Source organism: Hemicordylus capensis, chromosome 14 (assembly GCF_027244095.1).
Source record: "Hemicordylus capensis ecotype Gifberg chromosome 14, rHemCap1.1.pri, whole genome shotgun sequence".
Taxonomy (NCBI): domain Eukaryota; kingdom Metazoa; phylum Chordata; class Lepidosauria; order Squamata; family Cordylidae; genus Hemicordylus; species Hemicordylus capensis.
The window spans coordinates 20,415,578-20,436,906 of record NC_069670.1 but is presented as its reverse complement, the minus strand read 5'-3'; the positions used below and the strand labels follow the sequence as shown (position 1 = coordinate 20,436,906).

The 21,329-nt window shown below is 47.6% G+C and overlaps 1 protein-coding gene across 5 annotated transcripts in view; it reads right to left on the bottom strand.

Annotated features, from left to right (window-relative positions):
• LOC128337183 (unconventional myosin-Ie-like) overlaps nt 1–21,329 on the bottom strand; it is a 55,916-nt gene that overhangs the window by 21,635 nt on the left and 12,952 nt on the right. For 2 of the 5 annotated variants that reach the window (XM_053277896.1, XM_053277897.1), the window contains exons 2-12: nt 18,140–18,277; nt 15,988–16,077; nt 12,335–12,429; nt 9,237–9,324; nt 8,614–8,703; nt 8,215–8,346; nt 5,966–6,100; nt 4,875–5,007; nt 3,866–4,062; nt 3,084–3,164; nt 1,073–1,159 (exon numbers count right to left, since the gene is read on the bottom strand). In XM_053277896.1, the coding sequence (XP_053133871.1) occupies nt 1,073–1,159; nt 3,084–3,164; nt 3,866–4,062; nt 4,875–5,007; nt 5,966–6,100; nt 8,215–8,346; nt 8,614–8,703; nt 9,237–9,324; nt 12,335–12,429; nt 15,988–16,077; nt 18,140–18,277 (1,266 nt within the window). Of the gene's footprint in view, nt 1–1,072; nt 1,160–3,083; nt 3,165–3,865; nt 4,063–4,874; nt 5,008–5,965; nt 6,101–8,214; nt 8,347–8,613; nt 8,704–9,236; nt 9,325–12,334; nt 12,430–15,987; nt 16,078–18,139; nt 18,278–19,120; nt 19,317–19,341; nt 20,162–20,216; nt 21,287–21,329 lie in introns of those variants that run through there. The other 3 variants (XM_053277895.1, XM_053277894.1, XM_053277898.1) reach the window with 3 other exon arrangements.

The following is a 21,329-nucleotide window of genomic DNA, read 5'->3' as shown; positions in this document are numbered from 1 at the left end:
GGGATGTGGGAATATTGTGGGAAGGGTGGGAGATGCAGGAGAGAGAGAAGAGAAATGGGAGGTCCAGAGGAAGAAACAAAATAAAATACGAATACGATGAATATACCACTTTTCAACAAAAGTTCCCAAAGCGGTTTACACAGCTAGATACATAAAATAAAATAAAATAAAAAAGCTCCTTGTCCCCAAGGGATCACAATCTAAAAGAGAAATCTAAGATAGAGATCAGCAACAGCCACTGGAGGGATACTGTGCTGGGGATGGATAGGGCCAGTTGCTCTCCCCCTGCTCAATAAAGAGAATCGCCACTTTAAGAAGGTTCCTCTTGCTCAGTTAGTTAAGTTAAAAAAGAAATAAGAGTGCAGAGATAGGAACATAGGAAGCTGCCATATACTGAGTCAGACCATAGGTCCATCTCGCTCAGTATTGTATCGACTGGCAGCGGCTTCTCCACGGTTGCAGGCAGGAGTCTCTCACAGCCCTACTGTGGAGAAGCCAGGGAGGGAACTTGGAACCTTTTTCTGCTCTTCCCAGAGCATCTCCATCCCCTAAAGGGATTACCTTCCAGTGCTCACACTTCTAGTCTCCCTTTCATATGCAACTAGGGCAGACCCTGCTTAGCTAAGGGCATGCTTGCGACCACAAGACCAGCTCTCTGCTATGTGCACAGAGGAACAGAAGGGAACACAAGAAGCAAGGGAAGAACAAAAATGGGTCTGTGCTCATGTGGGGCTGGATTTGGGGGAGCAGGAGATCTAGGCCTGGGGCACTGGGATAGAGGGGCCACTTGTCTTTCCACCTCAGCCCCCAATCACAAGCGCCAGTCAATGGGCACCTTCCACTGACAGATCCTCCACCACCCAGAAAACTTGGCACAAATGTTTTCTTTATAAAGCCCTTGCCTGGGAACAAAATTAACTGTCTCTTTATAAAGCTGGGAAACTGCCCCACCCCCTTCAAAGCTGGCCATGAGCATCCATTGGGGCATCTCTGAATTTACAGGCAGTCCCAGACTCCAGCCGGAATGGTGGCCTTTGATTCAATTTGCTAAAATACAGCCCTTGCTGCTTACCTGCTCAGCCTTCAGAGTCAGCTCAATGAAAATCTGCTGCAACTTCTCATTCACAAAGTTGATGCAGAACTGTTCAAAACCATTTTTCTGAAGGGAGAATGAGAGGAGAGGAGGGGAGGAGAGAAGGACCCCATCAGGAAGGAGGAGGAGGAGACTCTGCAGAATGTCCTCAGAGTCGAGTGAGGACACGGGTGGGATTAGTATTTGTGACTTCCCTCCCATCATTCAGCAAGTCTGAATAACCTTCTCTTCACATAAGGTACCTCTCCCAATACCCTCACAGAAAAAGCATCCCCCCTTGTCTCCCACGTGAGGGAATGCTTCTTTTCAGATGGTGTTAGAGAAGAGGCATTCCCCCTATACTATAACAAATTATCCCATTATCTCCAGTCATAGTGGTCAATAGCCAGTGATGATGATGATGACGATTTATTTGATTTCTATACCGCCCTTCCAAAAATGGCTCAGGGCAGTTTACACAGAGAAATAATAAATAAATAAGATGGATCCCTGTCCCCAAAGAAGGGGCGTATATATGGTAGGGCAGGCAGGGCACATGCCCCAGGTGCCACTTGAAGGGGGTGCCGTTTTTAAATAAAAAATAAAAAATGGCTGCAGAAAACAAAATGGCCACTGCACATGCTCAAATGGCCTCTGTGATGCCCTAGGCCATGCCAGGCCTTGCAGAGGCCATTTGAGCATGCGTGGTGGCCATTTTGTTTTCAGCGGCCATTTTAAAATATATATATATATTTTAAAATGGCCACCGCACATGCTCAAATGGTTGCTATGAGGCCTTAGAGGCCAGCAGGGGGAGAAGGAACCTTTGCAGACCCCCCCCCAAGGCCTTTAGGAAGCCCCCCAAAGGGGCTACAGGTGAAAAAAATTAAAATTTTAAAATATAATATAAGTCACTGTACACATATTCAGATTGGCACTATGTACAGAGAATCAGGGCTTGTGAATACTGAGCTGAAGCTTATGAGCTAGGATTGTATTCATTTGCTCTTACTTTGCTTCTTGTGATAAGTGAGTTAAATATGATGTCTTAATAATATGGCTATTAATGGTGAGTTTGTCTTTGAATCAGTGTAAAATCCTTAGTATTAAGGCCCACTGGGAGTTTCTTGCTCTCTTTCTCTCATTTTAACTGTCTTTCTGAAAGACTAGACTATATTCCAAGCAGTGACACAGTTTACTCTGCATATGCTTTAATTATTTTCAGAGTATCTCGGAAAAGTCAAATTCTCCATTTATTTTTAAAGCTTATGTAATGCTACAATGCATAGTACAGAATTAGACAGGCACTTCTGTTTAGTTTTCCAAGTACACCTCCACATAGTATTTGGGTATTTCATGAGCCCCAGCATACTGAAATTTGTAGTTTTCCAGCATTTTTTGGTCTGGCTATGTGCACAGCTAAATAGTTTTTGTAATGAGCTTGACTTGTATTTTTCAGCTGATATTTTGGTAAAGTTCTCTGAAAGATGGGTGTGTCAGATGTTTGGACAGGGGGCACAATTTCAGTGCTTGCCTTAGGTGCTATTTTCCCTAGATACGCCTCTGCCCCAAAGGGCTCACAATCTAAAAGAAACATAAGAAATACACCAGCAACAGTCACTGGAGGTACTGTGCTGGGGGTGAAAAGGGCCAGTGATGGGAGTTGTAGTCCAACAACAGCTGGAAGACTGAAGCTCGGAGGAAAGGCATCCCTCTTCCTCTCCAACAAAGGAGGGAATGCCTCTCCCAATACCATATGAGATTCTTTTTTCACACACAAGGGGAGACGCCTCTTCCGAGATTATGCATATGCAGGCATTATCAAAAATGAAAGAAAAATGCTTTTAAAAGATAGATCTACTGTCATATTCACATGGAAATGTATGCAGATCTAATTAACATTCAGATTATTGACTTAAGGCTTCCTTAATTGAACAACATCCCTAGAAATTAAGACCCTTTTGTTTTGTGCCCATATTTCTGGAAACTTTGCACACCCACTCAGTACTACCTGGAAGATCTCAAAGCCGTAGATATCCAGAACACCAATGCTATATTCTTGGTGGTCCTTCTCCATTGCCTTGTTGACGGCCTGAAGGACAGATGAGAGATTGTGAGAGAAAAAGAAGAACAGAAAAAGAGAATGGAAAGAAAATGAAGGGATGGTTAGACCAGGCCTAAAACAAGCCCTGCACACGTAGACACACAGACACACATCTGGTTGACCAATGGTCATCCACTGTAGGGAGGGGCCATAGTGGTAGAGCATTGGTGTTGCACACAAAAGGTCCCAGGTTCAATCCCTGGCATAACTGGTAAGGCTAGGAGAGACTCCAACCTGAAAGCCGCTGCCAGTCAGTGTAGAGACGATACTGAGCTGGATGGACCAAGGCTCTGACTTGGTAGAAGGCAACTTCCTATGCTCCTCAGAGGTAGAGCATCTGCTTGGCATGCAGAAGGTCCCAGGTTCTACCTGGCAGCCTCTCCAGGTAGGGCTGGGCAAGACTCCTGCCTGAAACCTTGGAGAAGCAGCTGCCAGTCAGTGTAGGCAATATTGAGCTAGCCGGGCCAAGAGTCTGACTCAGCAAAAGGCAGCTTCCTATGACTCTAGCATTCATTTTACTGCACCTCTGCACTCGACGTGCAGTCAAATTCTTCTTGCCACACAGCAGGGAGATACAGACAACTGAGCTCACCCCAGGGGGATTTGGTCATCCGTGTGGATTCAGATCCTGGACTCTGATCAGAATCATCACCACCACCACCAACTGCATGGGCTCCCAAGAAACTCACCTCCACCAGAAAGTCAAAGAGTCGAGTGTAGAGGGCCTTGGAGAGAGCGTCTCGTGAGAAGTTGGCCTGCTCCACGTTCAGCGTCACGTCAATGACCTCCTGCTTCCCGCCCCACTTGCTGTCCATCTTCCGGCTGGTCAACTTCTCCCGGAGGCGTTGCTGGTCAATGGCCAGGAGGTAGGAGGGGAAAGCTAGGACTGGAGAAGAGAGAGGCCCTCGCCGGTTTTAGGGACTGCGACTCCCAATCACTTGGATCATCAATGAAAAACTTTTCAAATCCACCCAAAAGGCGCTCCCAATTCATCAGACAAGACCTTTTAAAAACAGTTTAACTATTTTTTCACGTTAGTAATCAAAACTGGAGAGGGCAAGTGCCAGCTTGGAAGAGGTATTCCCCTTTCTATCACATGGAAAATGGGGAATGCCTCTAATGCCATCAAACTGGCACCCCACCCCTCACCCCAGTAGGAAAAAAACCATTGTTAATTTTGTTTTTACCTAAATAGAAGATGACTCTGAATGTAAGACGCCCCACCCACCCCCAAAATAAATACAGGTTATACCTGTATGTACCCCAAAAGAATTAATTCAGTTCTGAATTTAAGACCTACTAGAAACAGACACAGAAGAAAAACTAAAATACCCCTTTCTTAAAAACCCCGAGGAAGGGAACATGGTCAGGGCTGTCGTTTGGGCAGGGCAAACATGGCGACCGCCCCAGGCCCCACTCAAAGGAACCCCCATTAAAATCAACTAGAAAGGGACTCACACTGGCTGATCTGCCCCAGGCCCTACACCCCAACAGAGGTCTCTAAGGACAGCCCTGAGCATGGTGAAGGTCTTCTGGGAGGGCATTCCGAAGCGGAGGGGCCACAACGGAAAAGGTCCCGTCTCTGGTATCCCTTCCTTAATCACCCCTCCATCTCTTTGAGCGTGTGGGTTTCCCATGGTGAATACCAGAGATCACCACCCAAGGGCACATTCAAAGGAAAGGCTGGCCAAAACTCACAGTCCTCGCTCTCCACCACCGCGTAGTTGCCCGACTCTCGGAAAGCGATGTTGCCTAAATGGAGGATCCCGGCGACTATCTGCAGCACCAGGGCCTGCTCTTCACCTGAGAGGCCCACCACACCCATGGCTGTCTGGAAGACGAGAGGGAAAGGGAGGCTCGAAAAGGGGGGTCTTGTTGGGGCCAGTCCGGGATGGGGCTATAGCTCAGAGGCAGAGCATCTGCTTGGCATGCAGAAGGTCTCAGGTTCAGTCCCTGGCAGCATCTCCAGGTGGAGCTGGGAAGAGCTCCTGCCTGAAACCTTGCAGAGCTGCTGCCAGTCAGAGCAGACAGTACTGGACTAGATGGACCAAGGGTCTGACTCAGCAGAAAGTAACTACCTATGTAACTAATATTTAGGGGATGGGGCCACAGCTCAGTGGTAGGGCATCTGCATGCTTGGGTCCAGGTCATCTCCAGGTAGACGTTAGAGAGTTTGCTGCCAATCAATGCAGACAGTGCTTAGCTAGATGGACCTATGGTCTGCCTTGTCATAAGGCAGCTTCCTATGTTCCTATTACCAACTGGGAGGAGTGCTGACCTTGTGGCAGCAAGCATGAACTGTCCCTTTTGCTAAGCAGGGTCTACCCTGGTTTGCTTTTGAATGGGAGACTACATGTGTGAGCCCTGGAAGACATTCCCCTCAGGGGAGGGGGCCGCTCTGGGAAGAGCACCTGCAAGCTTGCAGGCAGAAGGTTCCAAGTTCCCTCTCTGGCAGCATCTCCAAGACAGGGCCGAGAGAGACTCCTGCCTGCAACCTTGGAGAAGCTGCTGCCAGTCTGTGCAGACAATACTGAGCTAGACAGACAAATGGTAAGACTCTGCATATGGCAGTTCCTTACATTCCTGTACAAGGGGGAACATTGACATTAGGAAAGAGATGGCATAGGACCAGCAAAAGAATCACCAACCCCACAGTACTCTGGCACTTTCAGCTGTCTGTCTCTGGGCATGTGCCGAGTATTTTTCTTCCAGGATATCCACCTGCCTTGCCTTCTACAGAGGGGTTCTGGTGTTCCCTCTCAAGCTCCCATGGAGGCCCTGATGCGTACCAAAGTCTCCTGGAACTCCTGATGGTCGTCCATGTCGTCCACCTTATAGGCCGCTGATTGGTTGAGGTAGTAGTAATAATCCGGCGTGGTGATGCCCAAGTTTTCCCGTTGCTCTTTGCTGGCACCTTCCAGGAGCTAGTGTGAGGGGAGAGAGGACAGCCAATTCATCAGCATTAACATCATATTCATTTAAAGAGTAAAAATGTCTTTACAAGCAATTCACACATATATTGATGTAGTTGTTCTTAATATTAATGTAGTTGTTCCACAACGGCCTTGTAAAGCAGGCCAGAGGCACAGCTCTTATATTACAGATGACAGAGGCGGAGAGAGAAAGGGCTGCACAGCTTCAGCCCTCCTGCAGATGTTAGACTACAACTCCCATCATCCTTGACTATTGGCCATGGTGGCGGGGGATGATGGGAGTTGTAGTCCAGAAACTGCTGGAAGGCTGGAATTGTGCCGCCCTGGTAAGGCTTCCTAGGAAGACTGTGGCTGAGCTGAAACCCTGAGTGAGATAAAATTCAGGGACCCTCTTTGGGAGAGCAGGGAAGGAGGAGGCAGCTGTTATCATTCCCCCCACCTCACCCCACCCATTTTAGAGCATGTGTGATTCATTTCCATGTTCCCAAAAGCCCAGTGATCCTACCCACAAGATGCCTCCTGCTATATAATCCAGGGAATGGGCCTAATGGTGAGGCCCACTCAAAAGTGCATGTCAAAAGTGCAAAGCCCTTTGCTTCAGAGAGAGAGAGAGAGAGAGAGAGGAGTATTAATAAAGAAGAAGCAGCAGCGTCATCATTGGGTTTTATTTTAAAGCATCATATCGAATGGCAGCCTCTCTCAGGGAAAGCAGGATGCAGATTTCTCAAAGCAAGTAAATGAGATCATTGCAGAGTATGCTCTTCAAACGCAGTGCTGTTTAATTCCTGAATACAGGCAAGTGTGGGCCTTTGACCCTCACACCACCCGTTCTTCCTGAGAACTCCTGAAATCTCATCTTGAAGGATCTAAAAGAGCACCTCTGAAGGCACAATGCTTGTTTCCTACGACTACATGGCTATGCAACCTTCTTCCTTGTTGCCTCTTATGCCTGCAACCGTCCCTCAGACCCCCATGGCTCTCCTGTTCCCTTAGATGGCTCTGCCTCCTCTCCCTGTTGTGCCTTTTCTCTCCATTCCTTCAAATTCCTCCTCAAAACTCCATCTTCTTCCTGTGGCGTATGCCTTTAATCCTATTTCCAGATGGAATCAAGCTTTTTAAGTACGTTGCGGTATCTACCCTCACTTTTCTCTCTCTCTCTCTCTCTCTCTCTCTCCCTCCCCTTGTCTCTTCCTCCCCACCCTTTGACACTTTCCCCATTGTCCATTTTAGATTGTAAGCTCCTTGGAGGAAGGGAACTATCTATTTTTCCCTTATGAAATTTTGTAAGGTGCCATACACCTGATGACACCTCCGCTGCCACGAAGGGGAGGCATGTTAGCTCCAAAACAAGACACACAGACACACAGCGCTTTGGCCTCTTCCACTGCATGCCAAGCTAGGTCACGTGGACTATAATCCAACGTCCCAACTTACTCTCTGGGTGCCCTTGCCAAACGAGGTGAGACAGGGTGGCTACTAGGCAGAGGGCCTTTTCAGTGGTTGCACCCCATTCATGGAACAGCTTCCCCAGTGAGGTTCACCTGGCACCATCACTTAGTTATTTTAGATGCCAGGTAAAGACTTTTCTGCTCACTCATGCTTTCAAAATCTGATTTTTAAAAATTGACTTTTTAAAAAAAAAACCACCAAGTTTTTTAATGGTTTTGTACTGTATTTTGCATTCTTTTTTTGGTGTGTTGTGATTTGATGCGTTTTATGAGCTTTATGGGTTTTATATGCCCCTCCCCAGCAAAGAGGCACCTTTTAAGAGTGGTGGTTCTCTTTATTTAGCAGGGGGAGAGCAATTGGCCCTCTCCATCCCCAGCACAGCATCCCTCCAGCGGCTGTTGCTGGTGTCTATCTTATGTTTCTTTTTTAGATTGTGAGCCCTTTGGGGACAGGGAGCCATCTTTTATTTATTTATTTATTTATTTATTCATTTCTATCTATATAAACTGCTTTGGGAACTTTTGTTGAAAAGCGGTATATAAACATCTGTCATCTTAATGTTGTGTTGTGAGTGATCTTAATGTTGTGTTGTGAGAATAATTATTTGTCAGCCACAAAAGTTTATTATTTTTATTTTTACTTCTCCTCCTCCTCACCTGGTAGTAGATATGGAAACTCCTCTCTCCAGGGTTCTGACTCACGACACGAGATTTCTCCAGCAGGAAGTTGGAGATCTTGCCTCCGTCGGGTTCCCCGCCTCGGCTGAATTGAATCTCAAAATATTTGCCCTAAGCAGATGACAGCAAGTCAGAAACGGTCACCATCAGAATGCTCCTTTCTGCTCAAGATGAATATTTTATTTTCCTGTGGTATGCATATTGTGTGCAATAACTTTATAAATTCAGAAATAAGCAGTTTAAGTAGCACTGCACAGGGCAGAATCCTGAAGAAGCCCTGGTGAAATTAATCAGACCGGTTGGTGATAGTTATCACTGGGGCCCAAACATCACCCTTAGGGTTTAGGATCCAAAGATCTCCCTGATCTCGGCACTTACAAATCGGCTGGAGTTGTTGTTGCGAACTGTCTTGGCATTCCCAAAGGCCTCCAGGAGCGGGTTGGACTTCAGGATGATATCCTTCACATGCTGGGATCAAAACAGGAGGTTTGTTAAGCTAAGAAGAGCCCAGCTGGATCAGACTATGAGCCTATTTGGCCATGTATCCAGTTCACCACAAGGGGAGCCAGATGCCTAGAGGAAGCCCACAATCAAGCTGCAGCCTTCCCTGATGATCTGTCCACATCATCTTGTTCTTGGAGGTAGACTGTCCCTGAGCATGGAGGTTCCATTTAGCTGTCCTGACCCAGACCAGGCAGTAAGCCCATCCTCCTCCATGTCTTGGTCTAATCCCCTTTTTAATCTATCCAAGTTCGTGGCCAGTGCCATATTCATTTATTTATAAACCACCATTATAAACCAACTAACTCCAAGATCTCAAGGTGGTGTATACAACCCAGTAAAAACAAACAGTTTTAAAATAATGAGAGGGAGGAAAAATCCGGCTGTTAAGTTAAGGCTCCTTGTTCATCGTCCTCATTGAAAAATGCAACTAAGAGTCCTCCAGAGCCCTGTCACAACCCAATTAACATCTGTACTCATTCAGAGAGTTATACATTTACCTGCACTTTGGGGCCTCCGCCAGATACCTTGGAGACATAGCTCATGATGTACTTGGCCGCCACCGTCTTACCAGCTCCGCTTTCTCCGCTACAGTGGTGGTGGTTGGGGGGGGGGGAGAAAAAGAAGCAGTAGAACTGAAAGAGGCTCATATGCAGACTGCACTTTTAGAGACAAGCGTTGCTCTTGTGAAGCCTCCATGCCCATCCATGAGCCTCTTGCAGGAGAAGAACCTCCTGATGGGTTGTGCGGCGTGTTAATTAGTGGGAAGAGAAGTTGTCGGGACGGATCTAAAATTGGACAGGCGTGTTCAAAGAACCCGTGCTCCCAGCTCCCGGGGGCCGCCTGGCCTTGCTCCTCGCCATTCCCAGCTGGTTTCGCGGTTGGCTGGGTCTTTTCTTCATTCCCTCCTTCGCACGGGGAGAGAATGAATTAAAAACACAGCCAGCAATGAAGCCAGCTGTGGGGGTGAGCTCCAGAGGTTTTGTTTATTTTATTGTTAAATTTATATGCTGCCTTTCATTAAACTAAGCCCAAGGCGGTTTACAGCACAATTTAAAACAAGATTATAAAAATGACACAATTAAACTATAAGCTAAAAATATAAAAACAAATCTGATTAAAAATTTAAAACGCAAGCATAAAAACAGTAGCCATCTGAGTGTCAGCCACACACCCTGTATGTGATGCCCCACACGGAGAATGGCTGGCATGTGCAAGGGGCTGCTGGAGGAGGGGCACACGCATCCACCATCCTCTAGTTACACACCCAGAAACTGCACATTATTTTTATCCATCTCAGGCACTCAGGTCTGTGGCCTGCAAAAGTCACCAGGGCTGGGTTCACAATAACACGGTGCTCCCTCTTGGGATATCCACCCATTCAACTGTACACACGCACACAGGTGTCTGCATATGCAGATGTGGTTGTGTGGGAATGGCCATGCATGTGTTCCTTGTAAGAGTGAACCCCAGGACCAGTCGCCTCAAATGTACGGTGCAGATTGTGTGTTGAACAGGGGTGTGAACAACTGGACATGCCTACAGCTCAACAGCTGAGTACTCAGATTTGGGTCCCCAGATGTTGTGGGGCTGGTTGTGGACATCAGCCCCAGCCAGAATGGCCAGATGTAGTATTCCCTCTAAGGAGCCTGCATGTGTGCCCACTCACAAGTTTGTTTGTTTGTTTATTCATTCATTCATTCTTTAGCACATTTCTATACCGCCCAAAATGCAGGTCCTCTGGGCGGTTTACAAAACAATAAAAACAACCAATAAAAAGATTAACATATTTCAACAATTAAAATTTAAAAAGTTAAAACTATTAAAACAAACACAATAAAAACATGTCTGATTAAAAGCCTGGGTGAGCAAATGCATCTTGACTGCCCTTTTAAAAGTTGTAAGAGATGGGGAGGCTCTTATTTCAGCAGGAAGAGTGTTAGCCTCGGGGCAGCAATGGAGAAGGCCCGTCTCTGCGTAGCCACCAGACGAGCCAGTGGCAACTGCAGGCAGACCTCTCCATGGGCAGTGCGGTTCATAGCAAAGAAGACGTTCTCTTATGTCCGCTCAGTTCATTTTAGATCCCGCTCAGCTGGAATCAGGAAGGCCCCACTCTGAAGACACATGTGCACATACTGGCTTGATGCTGCTGCCCGGAATAAAACTCATTCCGTACACAGATTTAAAAAGAGAGAGAGAGAGAGACCACTGGCCAGATGTTGGGCTACTGCTCCCATAAGAACAGCCCTGCTTGGTCAGGCCCAAGGCCTCTTTAGCCCAGCATCCTGTTTCCGCACAGTGGCCCACCAGATGCCTCTGGGAAGTCGAGAGGCAAGATAAGACCTGGCTGTTGCTGTTGTTGTTGATCTCCCAGCTATTGTTGAACTACAGCTCCCATCATCTCCCAGACATTGGCCACTGTGGCTCACTTGGGTCTGTATTCGAACTATACCCTCGTGGGGGGTAAATTTCCAAACGAAATAAGAACAGTTCTTCAAATGCCAAAACTCAGCCAAAAGGCTGGAGGCTGGGGTTAATAAGGTGGAGACCTTAGCGTGGTTGGCAGTCTTTAAATATTGGCCATAGCTAAAATTTCAACCAAGTGGATTGCCCCCCCCCCCCCCAGTTCTGGAGGATCAGACCCACTTTAAGTGATTACCCAAGTTAATGGGAAAACTCCAGATGGATGGTCTCTCTTCTGAATCTCTAATTGCTGTAGGGTTTGATCAAGCCAATAGAATTCTAGAACAACGCCTCTTAGATGTCAGATCACAAGAAGAGAGAAGCAAACTCTCTAACTGCATTAAAAATGTGTGGGTCAGCTCAATTTTAGCTCCAGCAAGCTACATTTAAAATCTGACATGTCCAAGCCATTGGAGAGGCTTCACCTTAGCTCGTTATAATGTTTTTCCATCAGCTTGGTTGAAGGGGAGATAGAAAAAGATACCCTATCACCTGTGCAAGTGTTCCTGTGGATCAGACAAAGTTGATAATTTGGCTCATATTTTATGTCATTGTACATTTGACAGCACTCCACGTAGTAAATCGATTTTACCTCTTTTAGAGAACCTTCAGGGAAGACCAATGGATTCTTATATAACTTAACTTCTTGCAGATAAGACTGTATTTGTTACTTTTTGTGTTGCTAGATTTTGTGCCCCTGCATACAAGATGCGTCAAGCAATGGAAAAGGCCCTCCCTATCAGGTGAGGATGTCCCTGATGGGTAAACTCCCTGTACCTAAATGCAACTGTGATATCTGACAGACTGTACCAACTGCATTGAATGTCAGCTCTGTATATAATGCTGAAATCTGGTCAAGTACTGTAATAAAGATATTGATTGACAGATGGTACACAACAACATTGTGTGTTAATAGCCCTTCCGATAATTCCTGTGCCCACATAGACTCCTTTGCTGATCTCACTGAGAAGGGAATTACCGTGACAAAAAAAGCTGTGCTGCCGTTATGTGAACACACAATCACCCAGCCTCAGTTTCCCTTAATACATACTCAATAACAGAAGAATCTCTCTCTCTCTCTCTCTCTCTCTCTCTCTCTCTCACACACACACACACACACACACACACACTTTACCTTATAATGACACACTGGTTCTCTCCGTCAATCAACATGTTCCGGTACATGTTATCAGCGAGTGCATAGATATGTGGAGGGTTTTCATACTGAGCCTGTGGGAGAAATATTCCATGTGAAACTCACGTCTTCCTACTCATCAGAAGTCAAAAATCATAGGCTTCCCAGATACAGACCCTGACTTTTTAAGAACTGTGGACATTTGGCTAGCTTTTTTCACCACTGCCATGATGTGGGATGTAAACTTGCAGCAGGAGAAATTCTCTCTCCTCTGAAAGCTGCAAAGATACCAATGCCATCTTAGAGGCTGGACTGACCCAGGAAGGTTCTTAACATCTGTTTTAAAGTTTGAGGCACAGGAGAATCAGGGGCAACCCTAATCCTACCCAAAATGGTGGACAGGATGCTAAAGCTAGCAGTATCTTTGGGAACACTGCATTTCTTCATTCTTTTTCCCCTGATGAGGGCACATGCTCAAAACGGATTGGGATTTTGCACTAAACATGTTTTCTGCACCCGATTTCTCTGTTTGGATTTTTAAAGTTTGATGACATTAACCATCATGGGCATCTGGGAGGAGACAGAAAGGCAACAGACACACATTTAAATAAATAAAGATTATGTATATAAAAGGGGAAAGTTGCTTCTCCCCCCACCCCACACACTCATTCCAATTTTAATAATACGAACAGCCCTGCTGGATCAGGCCCAGGGCCCATCCAGTCCAGCATCTTGTTCCACACAGTGGCCCAATAGATGCCTCTGAGAAGTCCATCCACAGGAGATGAGGGCCTGCCCTCTCTCCTGCTGTGGCTCCCCTGCAACTGGTATTTAGAGGCATCTTGCCTCCGAGGCTGGAGGTGGCCTATAGCCCTCAGACTAGCAGACACTGATAGACCTGTCCTCTGTTAATTCCTCTGTGATAGACCTTTCCTCCATGAATCACCACCTTAAGTGGCGCAGCGGGGAAATGCCTGACTAACAAGCAGAAGGTTGCCAGTTCGAATCTCCACTGGTATGTTTCCCAGCCTATGGGAAACATCTATATTGGGCAGCAGTGATATAGGAAGGCGCTGAAAGGCATCATCTCATACTGCATGGAAGGAGGCAATGGTCAACTCCTCCTGTATTCTATCAAAGACAACCATAGAGCTCTCTGTGGGCGCCAGGAGTCAAAATCGACTTCTTGGCACACTTTACCTTTGGTTGGTTTTGTGGTAGCAAGCATGACTTGTCCCCTTAGCTAAGCAGGGTCCACCCTGGTTGCATATGAATGTGAGACTACATGTGAGCTCTGTAAGATATACCCCTCAGGGGATGGAGAAGAGCATCTGAGGTTCCCAGTTCCCTCCCTGGCATCTTCTCCAAGATCGGGGTGAAAGAAACTCCCACCTGCAACCTTGGAGAAGCTGCTGCCAGTCTGTGAAGACAATACTGAGCTAGATGGACCAATGGTCTGGCTCAGTATATGGCAGCTTCCTGTGTTCCTATGAATTTATCTAAACCCCTCTTAAAGCCATCCAGGCGGTGAATGCATAGTGAATGCTTGTTTGAGATGCAGCTTTCCCCTTCAAAAAGACTCATACATAGGACCTACTCTTTTTCTCCACTTGGTTCTTGTGACTACTGAGAAATGAAAAGCTACTTTTTAGAATCAAACTGAAATCGATCAACTGCAGCTGAGACTGTTAAATCCCAGCTGAGAAACCTTTCTAGAGCCACAGAAAAGCTCCACATCAGAATGCTGCAATAAACAGCCGTGGCATTCGTAGTTAGAGCGAAGTCTAGGACACAGAAAGATCTTCAGCAGCCAGTGCAAGGCAAGGGAGGAGATGGCCCAAGAGACAGGCCACCTCCAGGCTCAGAGGCGGGATGCGGGGGGGCGGGGGGAGCAGCAGCAGGAGAGAGGGCATGCCCCCAGCTCTTGCCTGTGGGCTTCCCAGAGGCACCTGGTGGACCACTGTGTGAAACAGGATGCTGGACTAGATGGGCCTGATCCAGCAGGGCTGTTCTTATGAGATCTCCAGGGCCCCTGAATACCCAAACTTAGGGTGCCAACATAGAGAAGGTCCTGTCCTGTGTCCTAATCAATCCCACTCCAGAAAGAATATGGGGAGAAATGGGGAGAAAAGCCTCCCTTCTGGGTAGGAGGAAGCAAGGACCAATTGTAAAGGAGAATTGCCAGTGGGTTTTTCTTTAAAGAGCAAGGCTCTTTAATAGCTGCACAACAGGCCGGAATAAACAGGTGATGCTTTTCCTGGCATGGAGCCGTAGCGAGATAGGGAGGGGGGAAAGTCTGCCTGCGATGTTTCTGGCTGGCATGCAAATATTAGAGGCACAGGAGCCCTGCCAAGGAAAGAAGATGGCAATGAGGTAAGGACCTGGAAGTGTCCTCATGCCTTGTTTTCACTGAGTTGGTAAACCCACAGGCCATTTCAGCCCGCCGATGGTGGAGTGCTCTGCCACAGATGAATTATCTGCTTCTAATAGGGCCTAATAGCACCTATTAGTGAAAGGGAACCTCCACATTCAGGGGCAGTCTACCTCCAAATACTTGGTGCTTGGAATGGTAAACAGCAGGGAGAACTGTTGCCTTCACACCCTGCTTGGGAGCATCCTGGAGGCATCTGGTTGGAACCAGGATGCTTGGCTGGACAGGCCTCTGGTGTGATCCAACAAGGCTCTTCTCATGTTCTTAACATCTTTCCTCTTCTTTGCTGGTTGTCTTTGGGAATAGGCTGCCCACTGGCCACAAGGTGGCAGCAAAGCAGGCAGTAATGTGGGTCAAAGTAGGTAAGGTAATCGATGTCCCTTCTGATTGGACGCCCAGGCTCAAGTTGCACAAGAGTCAGGCTACAATGGTGTCATCGCGACCCAGGAGGCTGGTTGGCTGCCTCTGACTCACAACCGCTACAGAGTCAGCAAGCAGAAGGAAGACATTCCCAAGTTCCAAGCTGGTGTTGGCGAAACTCTGGGCCCACGTTTTTGTTCCCCTCCTCCCCATGGGCACCAGGAGTCGAAATCGCCTGGACCGCCCACTTTACCTTTACCTCACCATTCCAGCAGCCTCCCAGTGCCTGTCACAGCATCGAAACAGCTAGGAATCCAACAGGTGAAGCTTCCCACCCAACACCACAACTCCAGGCCAGAGAAAACTTTGCTGGTGGAATTCCTGACTGTTGTGCTAATGTTAAAGTCACAGGAACCTCATGGGGAGGGAGAGGGAAAACGTGGCAATCCCAAACTAGCCCCCAAGAAACCTGGATGGTATTTATCATGCCAGTATGTTAAAGTCATTTCTGATCCAACAGTCTCCCTGCCCCCTCCCCTGAAGCCTTGCCAAATGTAAGCAGGTTAGGTTTGAAGCCAGTTTAACTATCAAGACTTCCCTTGGGACCCTCATTTGGTTACTGAAAGGGTGTCGAGAATACTTCACTTAATGGCCCCTGAACCACCACATAAAGACACCTCTTATAGAACGTCAATTTTCCACGTAAGGCAGCACACCTGGACAGTCCCATAGCACATCTCCCTCCCAAAGAAAAGCCACTCGCACATGCTTAGGGGGCTGGGTCCTTTGCTTCGGAAAGGCTTATTTCCCCTTGTGGAGAAGGGAACTCTGCACATGCCCAGAGCCCCAACTGGCCACTTACCGCTCCCTGGTACATGTCAATTTCACGGTCGGTGAAGTAAGGCAATTGCTTGAAGGGGTTGATGGAAATCAGCACGGGACCGATGTATGTCTTTTCATTTTCAAGATAAGGACTGAGAAACAAGAGGAAGAGAGCTAGGATTCCTCCACACCCCTAAATGGTCAATTTGCTGTGGCCTGGACTGCCCTTCCATTTTTGAATTCTTGTTCCAAATGGAATGGCAACTTTCAAAAAACAAAACACCCTCACCTTTTACTTGTATCCCACTTTTGTGGAGCTTTCTTAATTTGCAATAAGCTGGTACATGAGCTAGCTGGGGTGGCCAGTGCCATCTGGGGGGGACGAGGGGGCTCCTTGAGATTTTTGATAAGGTCTGCACCCCCAGAGATGGAGGAGAGGGGACGGCAGAGAGCTGAGAGCCCTTCAGCTCTCATAGTGTGTGCTCCTGCTTTGATTGCCAAATGTGTGGTGGTGTTTTAAATGTTCTAAAAAGTTTCCACACACACACACCACCATACATTTTTATTGACATTGTCAGAGGAATGGAAATGACAACTTGCAGGAAGGTAGCTCCAAAGACTACTCCATGGAGGGAGTAAAACCATTTGTTCATTGTTCTTCTAACCCTTACCCCTGTGCAAAAAAATGACTGCAATTGTACCCTCATCATTTCAGGGTAGGGATAAAGAAGAGGTGATAACACAGAGAAAGCTGTCAGTGGGACAATGCTATCACCAGGGGCGTAACTACTATTAGGCAAGGGGAGGCAGCTGCCTGGGGGCCCCCACGCCTCGAGGGGCCCCCCAGAGGCAAGTCACATGACTGTATATTGTGAAGTGTGTGTGTGTGTGTGTGTGTGTGTGTGTGTGTGTGTGTGTGTGTGTGTGTATCAGCGAGGGGCCCATTTTAAAATTTTGTCTCTGGGTCCACTCCAGCCTTGTTACGCCCCTGGCTATCACCTAGCATTTTCCATCTCTAAGGGGGACAGACGCTGCCGAAAATCACGACAGGCATTCATCCCCAGAGAGGCTGCTGATGGCCAAAATTTGTGGGCCTGGCTTGGCAGCTGTGTTATTAACACAGGATGGTGATCACCTTTTTCGTTTTGCCCAGGAGTAAAGCAGGAGGGATAGACCACCTCCCAGATCCAAATGGGGTCCAAGACATTTACACATATCCTGTCAAGCTCTTAATGTGTTCACACAGCAGATGCATGATTCGGTACACATGGCAAGAAGGAAAAATGGGCCACCATGTGATGGCAGAGTCAAGGGCTGGTGTCCCCTAGCTGGGCTCTTGTCCTATCCCAAGACTCTCTTCCATCTCCCAAAGGAGCTAAGTCAACCCTGGGAACATAGGAAGCTGCCATATACCGAATCAGACCATTGGTCCATCTAGCTCAGTACTGTCTACACCAGGCCTGCTCAACTTTGCGGCCTGCACCCCCCGCCACTGTTTTTGGAGTACAGCTCCCATAATCCCCAGCACAGTACCCAATTGAGAGGGATTATCTGTTTATTTCTTCATTGAATGTATATACTGCCTAATATAGAAATCTCTAGTCGGTGTACAGAATTATGGGAGTTGTAGGCCAGCATTTCCAGGAGTGCCTAAGCTGAGCAGCCCTGGTCTACCCAGACTGGCAGCAGCTTCCCCAAGGTTGCAGGCAGGAGTCTGTCCCAGCCCTTTCTGGTGATGCTGCCACAGAGGGGACTTGGAACCTCCTGCATGCAAATGTGCAGATGCTCTTCGCAGAGCAGCCCCATCCCTTAAGGGGAATGTCTTGCAGTGTTCACATGTCTCCCATTCAAGTGCAAATCAGGGCAGACCCTGCTTAGCAAAGGAGACAATTCATGCCTTCTACCACAAAAACAGCTCTCTTCCGACAGCACTGAAGTTGCTCACCAGGCATGCTTGGGGCCTCCCTTTCTGAGTGGTCTACTCAAGAGATGTCCAGCTCAGGTGCCAGCTTTGAATCGAGGCCAGCCTGAGCTCCAGGAAGGGATGAGCCTCTTGACTGCTATATGAACCCCCTCTCTTTGGGGCTGGCCAACTCCTTAACACCTCCTTAAGTGAGCCACTTGCTTGCTAAATCTGAGCATGGACCAGCAGATCCTTTGCTCAAAAGATTCCCAATCATGGAAAGGGATACAAAGATGTAGTCATCCATGAAACGTTTCCGGAGGTTCTCCACGATGGCATCCTCATTGATCTTGGAGAGGAGAACCATGTCGTCCACGCCGCTCTGTTTGACATTCTGCGCCTGCCAATGGTAGCGTTCTTTGCTGCCCTGGGGAGGGAGAATTCAAGATGGCGGGTCACGGCAATCAACACAGTTACTCTCCAATGGAAAAATGTGACATTTCTGTTCACTCCGGCTTTTAAAAAGATTCGGGGGCGGGGAAAGGTTTTAGAACTGTTTTGTATTATTTTTTATTTTTATTTATCTACCGTGTTTTATATGTTTTTACTGGGTGCATTTTAATCTTGTGTTGTGAGCCACCCAGAGAATAAAGTTATTTTTACACACACACACACACACACACACACACACACTTTTTAATATTGTTTTAATCAGGATGTAAGACATACTTGTGTACTTGGGTGAAGAGGTGGGACAGAAATTAATTTAAAAAACATACCAACCCATGCAATCACAAGAAAGAATACATTAAAAACAGCAGCGGTTTTAAAGCCAGCTGCACTTTTTTGTTAGACATCAGATAGTTGAGAGGATTTTTGTAATGTCTGTTTATTTTAAAAGCCAGCGTGGTGTAGTGGTTAGAGTGCTGGACTAGGACTAGTTGTGCTGCAACTAATTTGCATTTTATTTATTTATTTGACAGATTTGTATCTTTTCCCCTCCTCCTCCACCCTCCAATGTGCTCGGATGCAGAGTATCCGCTCTGGCAGCGCATTTGAAATCCACGTAATTCCAGGTGGAATTTAGTAGCTGGGTGGAGGAGCCAAAATCCGGGGGCTACCCTAAATTCTGGGGGACACGCAACCCTATTCTGAGCAAAACCATGGGCGAAATTTGAACAATCGCTTCAATCGAGTTTGGCTCCGTTGCCAGGGCCCAGGGAGACGCACACTTTGTGGTGACTTCCCAAGAAGTCCTGAGCCCCAGTACCTCTCAGGATGGGACCCACGGTAAATTTGAGCAGCTGTTGGCATTTGCCAAGAGGCCCTGTGCCTTCGCTACCCGACTATAGTAGATTTCAACTTTAAAACATTCTTAAATAACCCAGAAGTTGTGGTCTGAGTCAGGTCTTCCAAGCTGCGCTTCTAATCCCCTCTCCTCGCTTTGTTTTCAGCCCCACCAAATCCAGGGACCACAAATCTCTCTCACACCACAGAGCTTGGGTGGTCTCCGCCTCTCTCACTGCAGATTTTTGCAAACTCCAGAAAAGACCCCGTTGCTAAGGATCCTGTCCTCTCCGGCCGCAAAGACAATGGTGGCTGGCGGTTGCCAGGCGACATGCCGGGACGGAGAGCGGGGCAGAAATAGACCCATTTTGAAGCAGAGGAGGAGGATGGGGGCAGAAGAGAGAGAGAGAAGAGCAAAAGAGATCCACAGAACTGGGACATGTGGCAAGAAGAAACTGAGGGCAGTGATTGCAAGAGGACGGGGCTGCTTAGCACCCCACAAAGTGAGGCAGACGTGAGAGGGAATATAGGCATGACAAACTCAGAACATCAAGTTCCAGTTCTACCGACGGACCCCAGCCCCGTGGCAAAGGGGATTCAAACTCGCACCCCAGGCTTGTTGTGCAATGTTCCCTGCTCATCAGGGGTGGGGCGTCTTCAGTTTCAACTAATTTTATGCTTGCAATGTCCGCGTTTTCACCCTGCATTCCTGTTCTGAGCATGCAGCAAGATGCAGAGACAGAGGAGATGCCGGCGTCTCTGTTGGCAATGTTCTCAGCCCTCTCGTTTGGGGTAAACCTTCACTCCAGAGGACTCTGGCACAGCCAGTTTTGAACTGGTTTAATAATTGCTTCGCTCCTCTGTGAAGAAATATGTACAATGAACACAGGAAGCTGCCTTCTACTGAGTCAGACCATTAGTCCATCTAGCTCAGTATTGCCTACACAGACTGGCAGCGGCTTCTCCAAGGTTGCAGGCGGGAATCTCTCTCAGCCCTATCTTGGAGATGCTGCCAGGGAGGGAACTTGGAAGAACCTAGATGTTCTTCCCAGAGTGGCTCCATCCCCTGAGGGGAATACCTTGCAGTGCTGACACATGAAGTCTCCCATTCAAATGCAAACCAGGGCAGACCCTGCTTAGCAAAGGGAACAATTCATGAATGCCGCTCTCTTGCCATGCGGAAAAGGCTCCTTTGCTTTTAACAGATGTGTGACAAACCACACATTCAACACGTTTCATTTTTAATCCCCAGAAGGGCACAAGACAGGTGACTGTCAGATTTGCATGTTAATGGATAAAGCCAGGCCTCGGCTGCCAAGAGGCAGGCTTGACACTCAAAGCCAGGCCCAGTTGCCATGGGCAACAGCACAGGCCTGGCACTGCCAGGAGGACGGATAAACAAGCCAGCAAGGCCCCTCTCCGTGGCGCTGAGGTGTTCGGAGCAGACTCATGTGCCCTATGGGGCCACCCTATAGGGAAGAGCACAAGGGAAATAAGCAAACGAACAAGCCCAACAAAAAGATACCGAGAGGCAAGCCTCCCTTCTAGGCGCCGCCTCCTTTCTAATGCACACTTGCAGTCTTATTATTTGCACATTCTTCGCTCTAACAACATCCCTGCAAGGTAGATACCACCATGTCCATTTGAAAGACAGCAAAGAATGGCTGCTGGCTTCTGTTTCCTAACAACTACTCTGTGAGGTACACATCACTACGGCATCCGCTTGAGAAAAGAAGGAAATGGGAGACAGAGGAAATGTGGCATTTTTCCCTAACCAGACAGCCCCTGTGAGGCAAACACTACTGTGCCCATTTCACAGATGGATGAAACTGAGGGCTGAGAAACAGTGGCTTGTTCAGAACTGCATAAAGTCGGTAGAGGTGGTGAAACCCAAGTTCAAGTTGCAGGGGAGTAACAGCAGGAGAGAGGACATGCCCTCAACTCCTGCCTGTGGCTTCCAGCACCATCTGGTGGGCCACTGTGAGAAACAGGATGCTGGACTAGATGGGTCTTGGGCCTGATCCAGCAGGGCTATTCTTATGTTCTTAAGTCTTCCCCTGTCATATCTAATCCCTTGTCTCTCGGACTACAGTGGCTTGCAACTTAAAAAAACTATTTCAGAGACAAAGATTCTGCAGCCATATGTCCCCAGAACAGAATTGCCATGTTCCCCAAAATTTCGGGTTTCACCT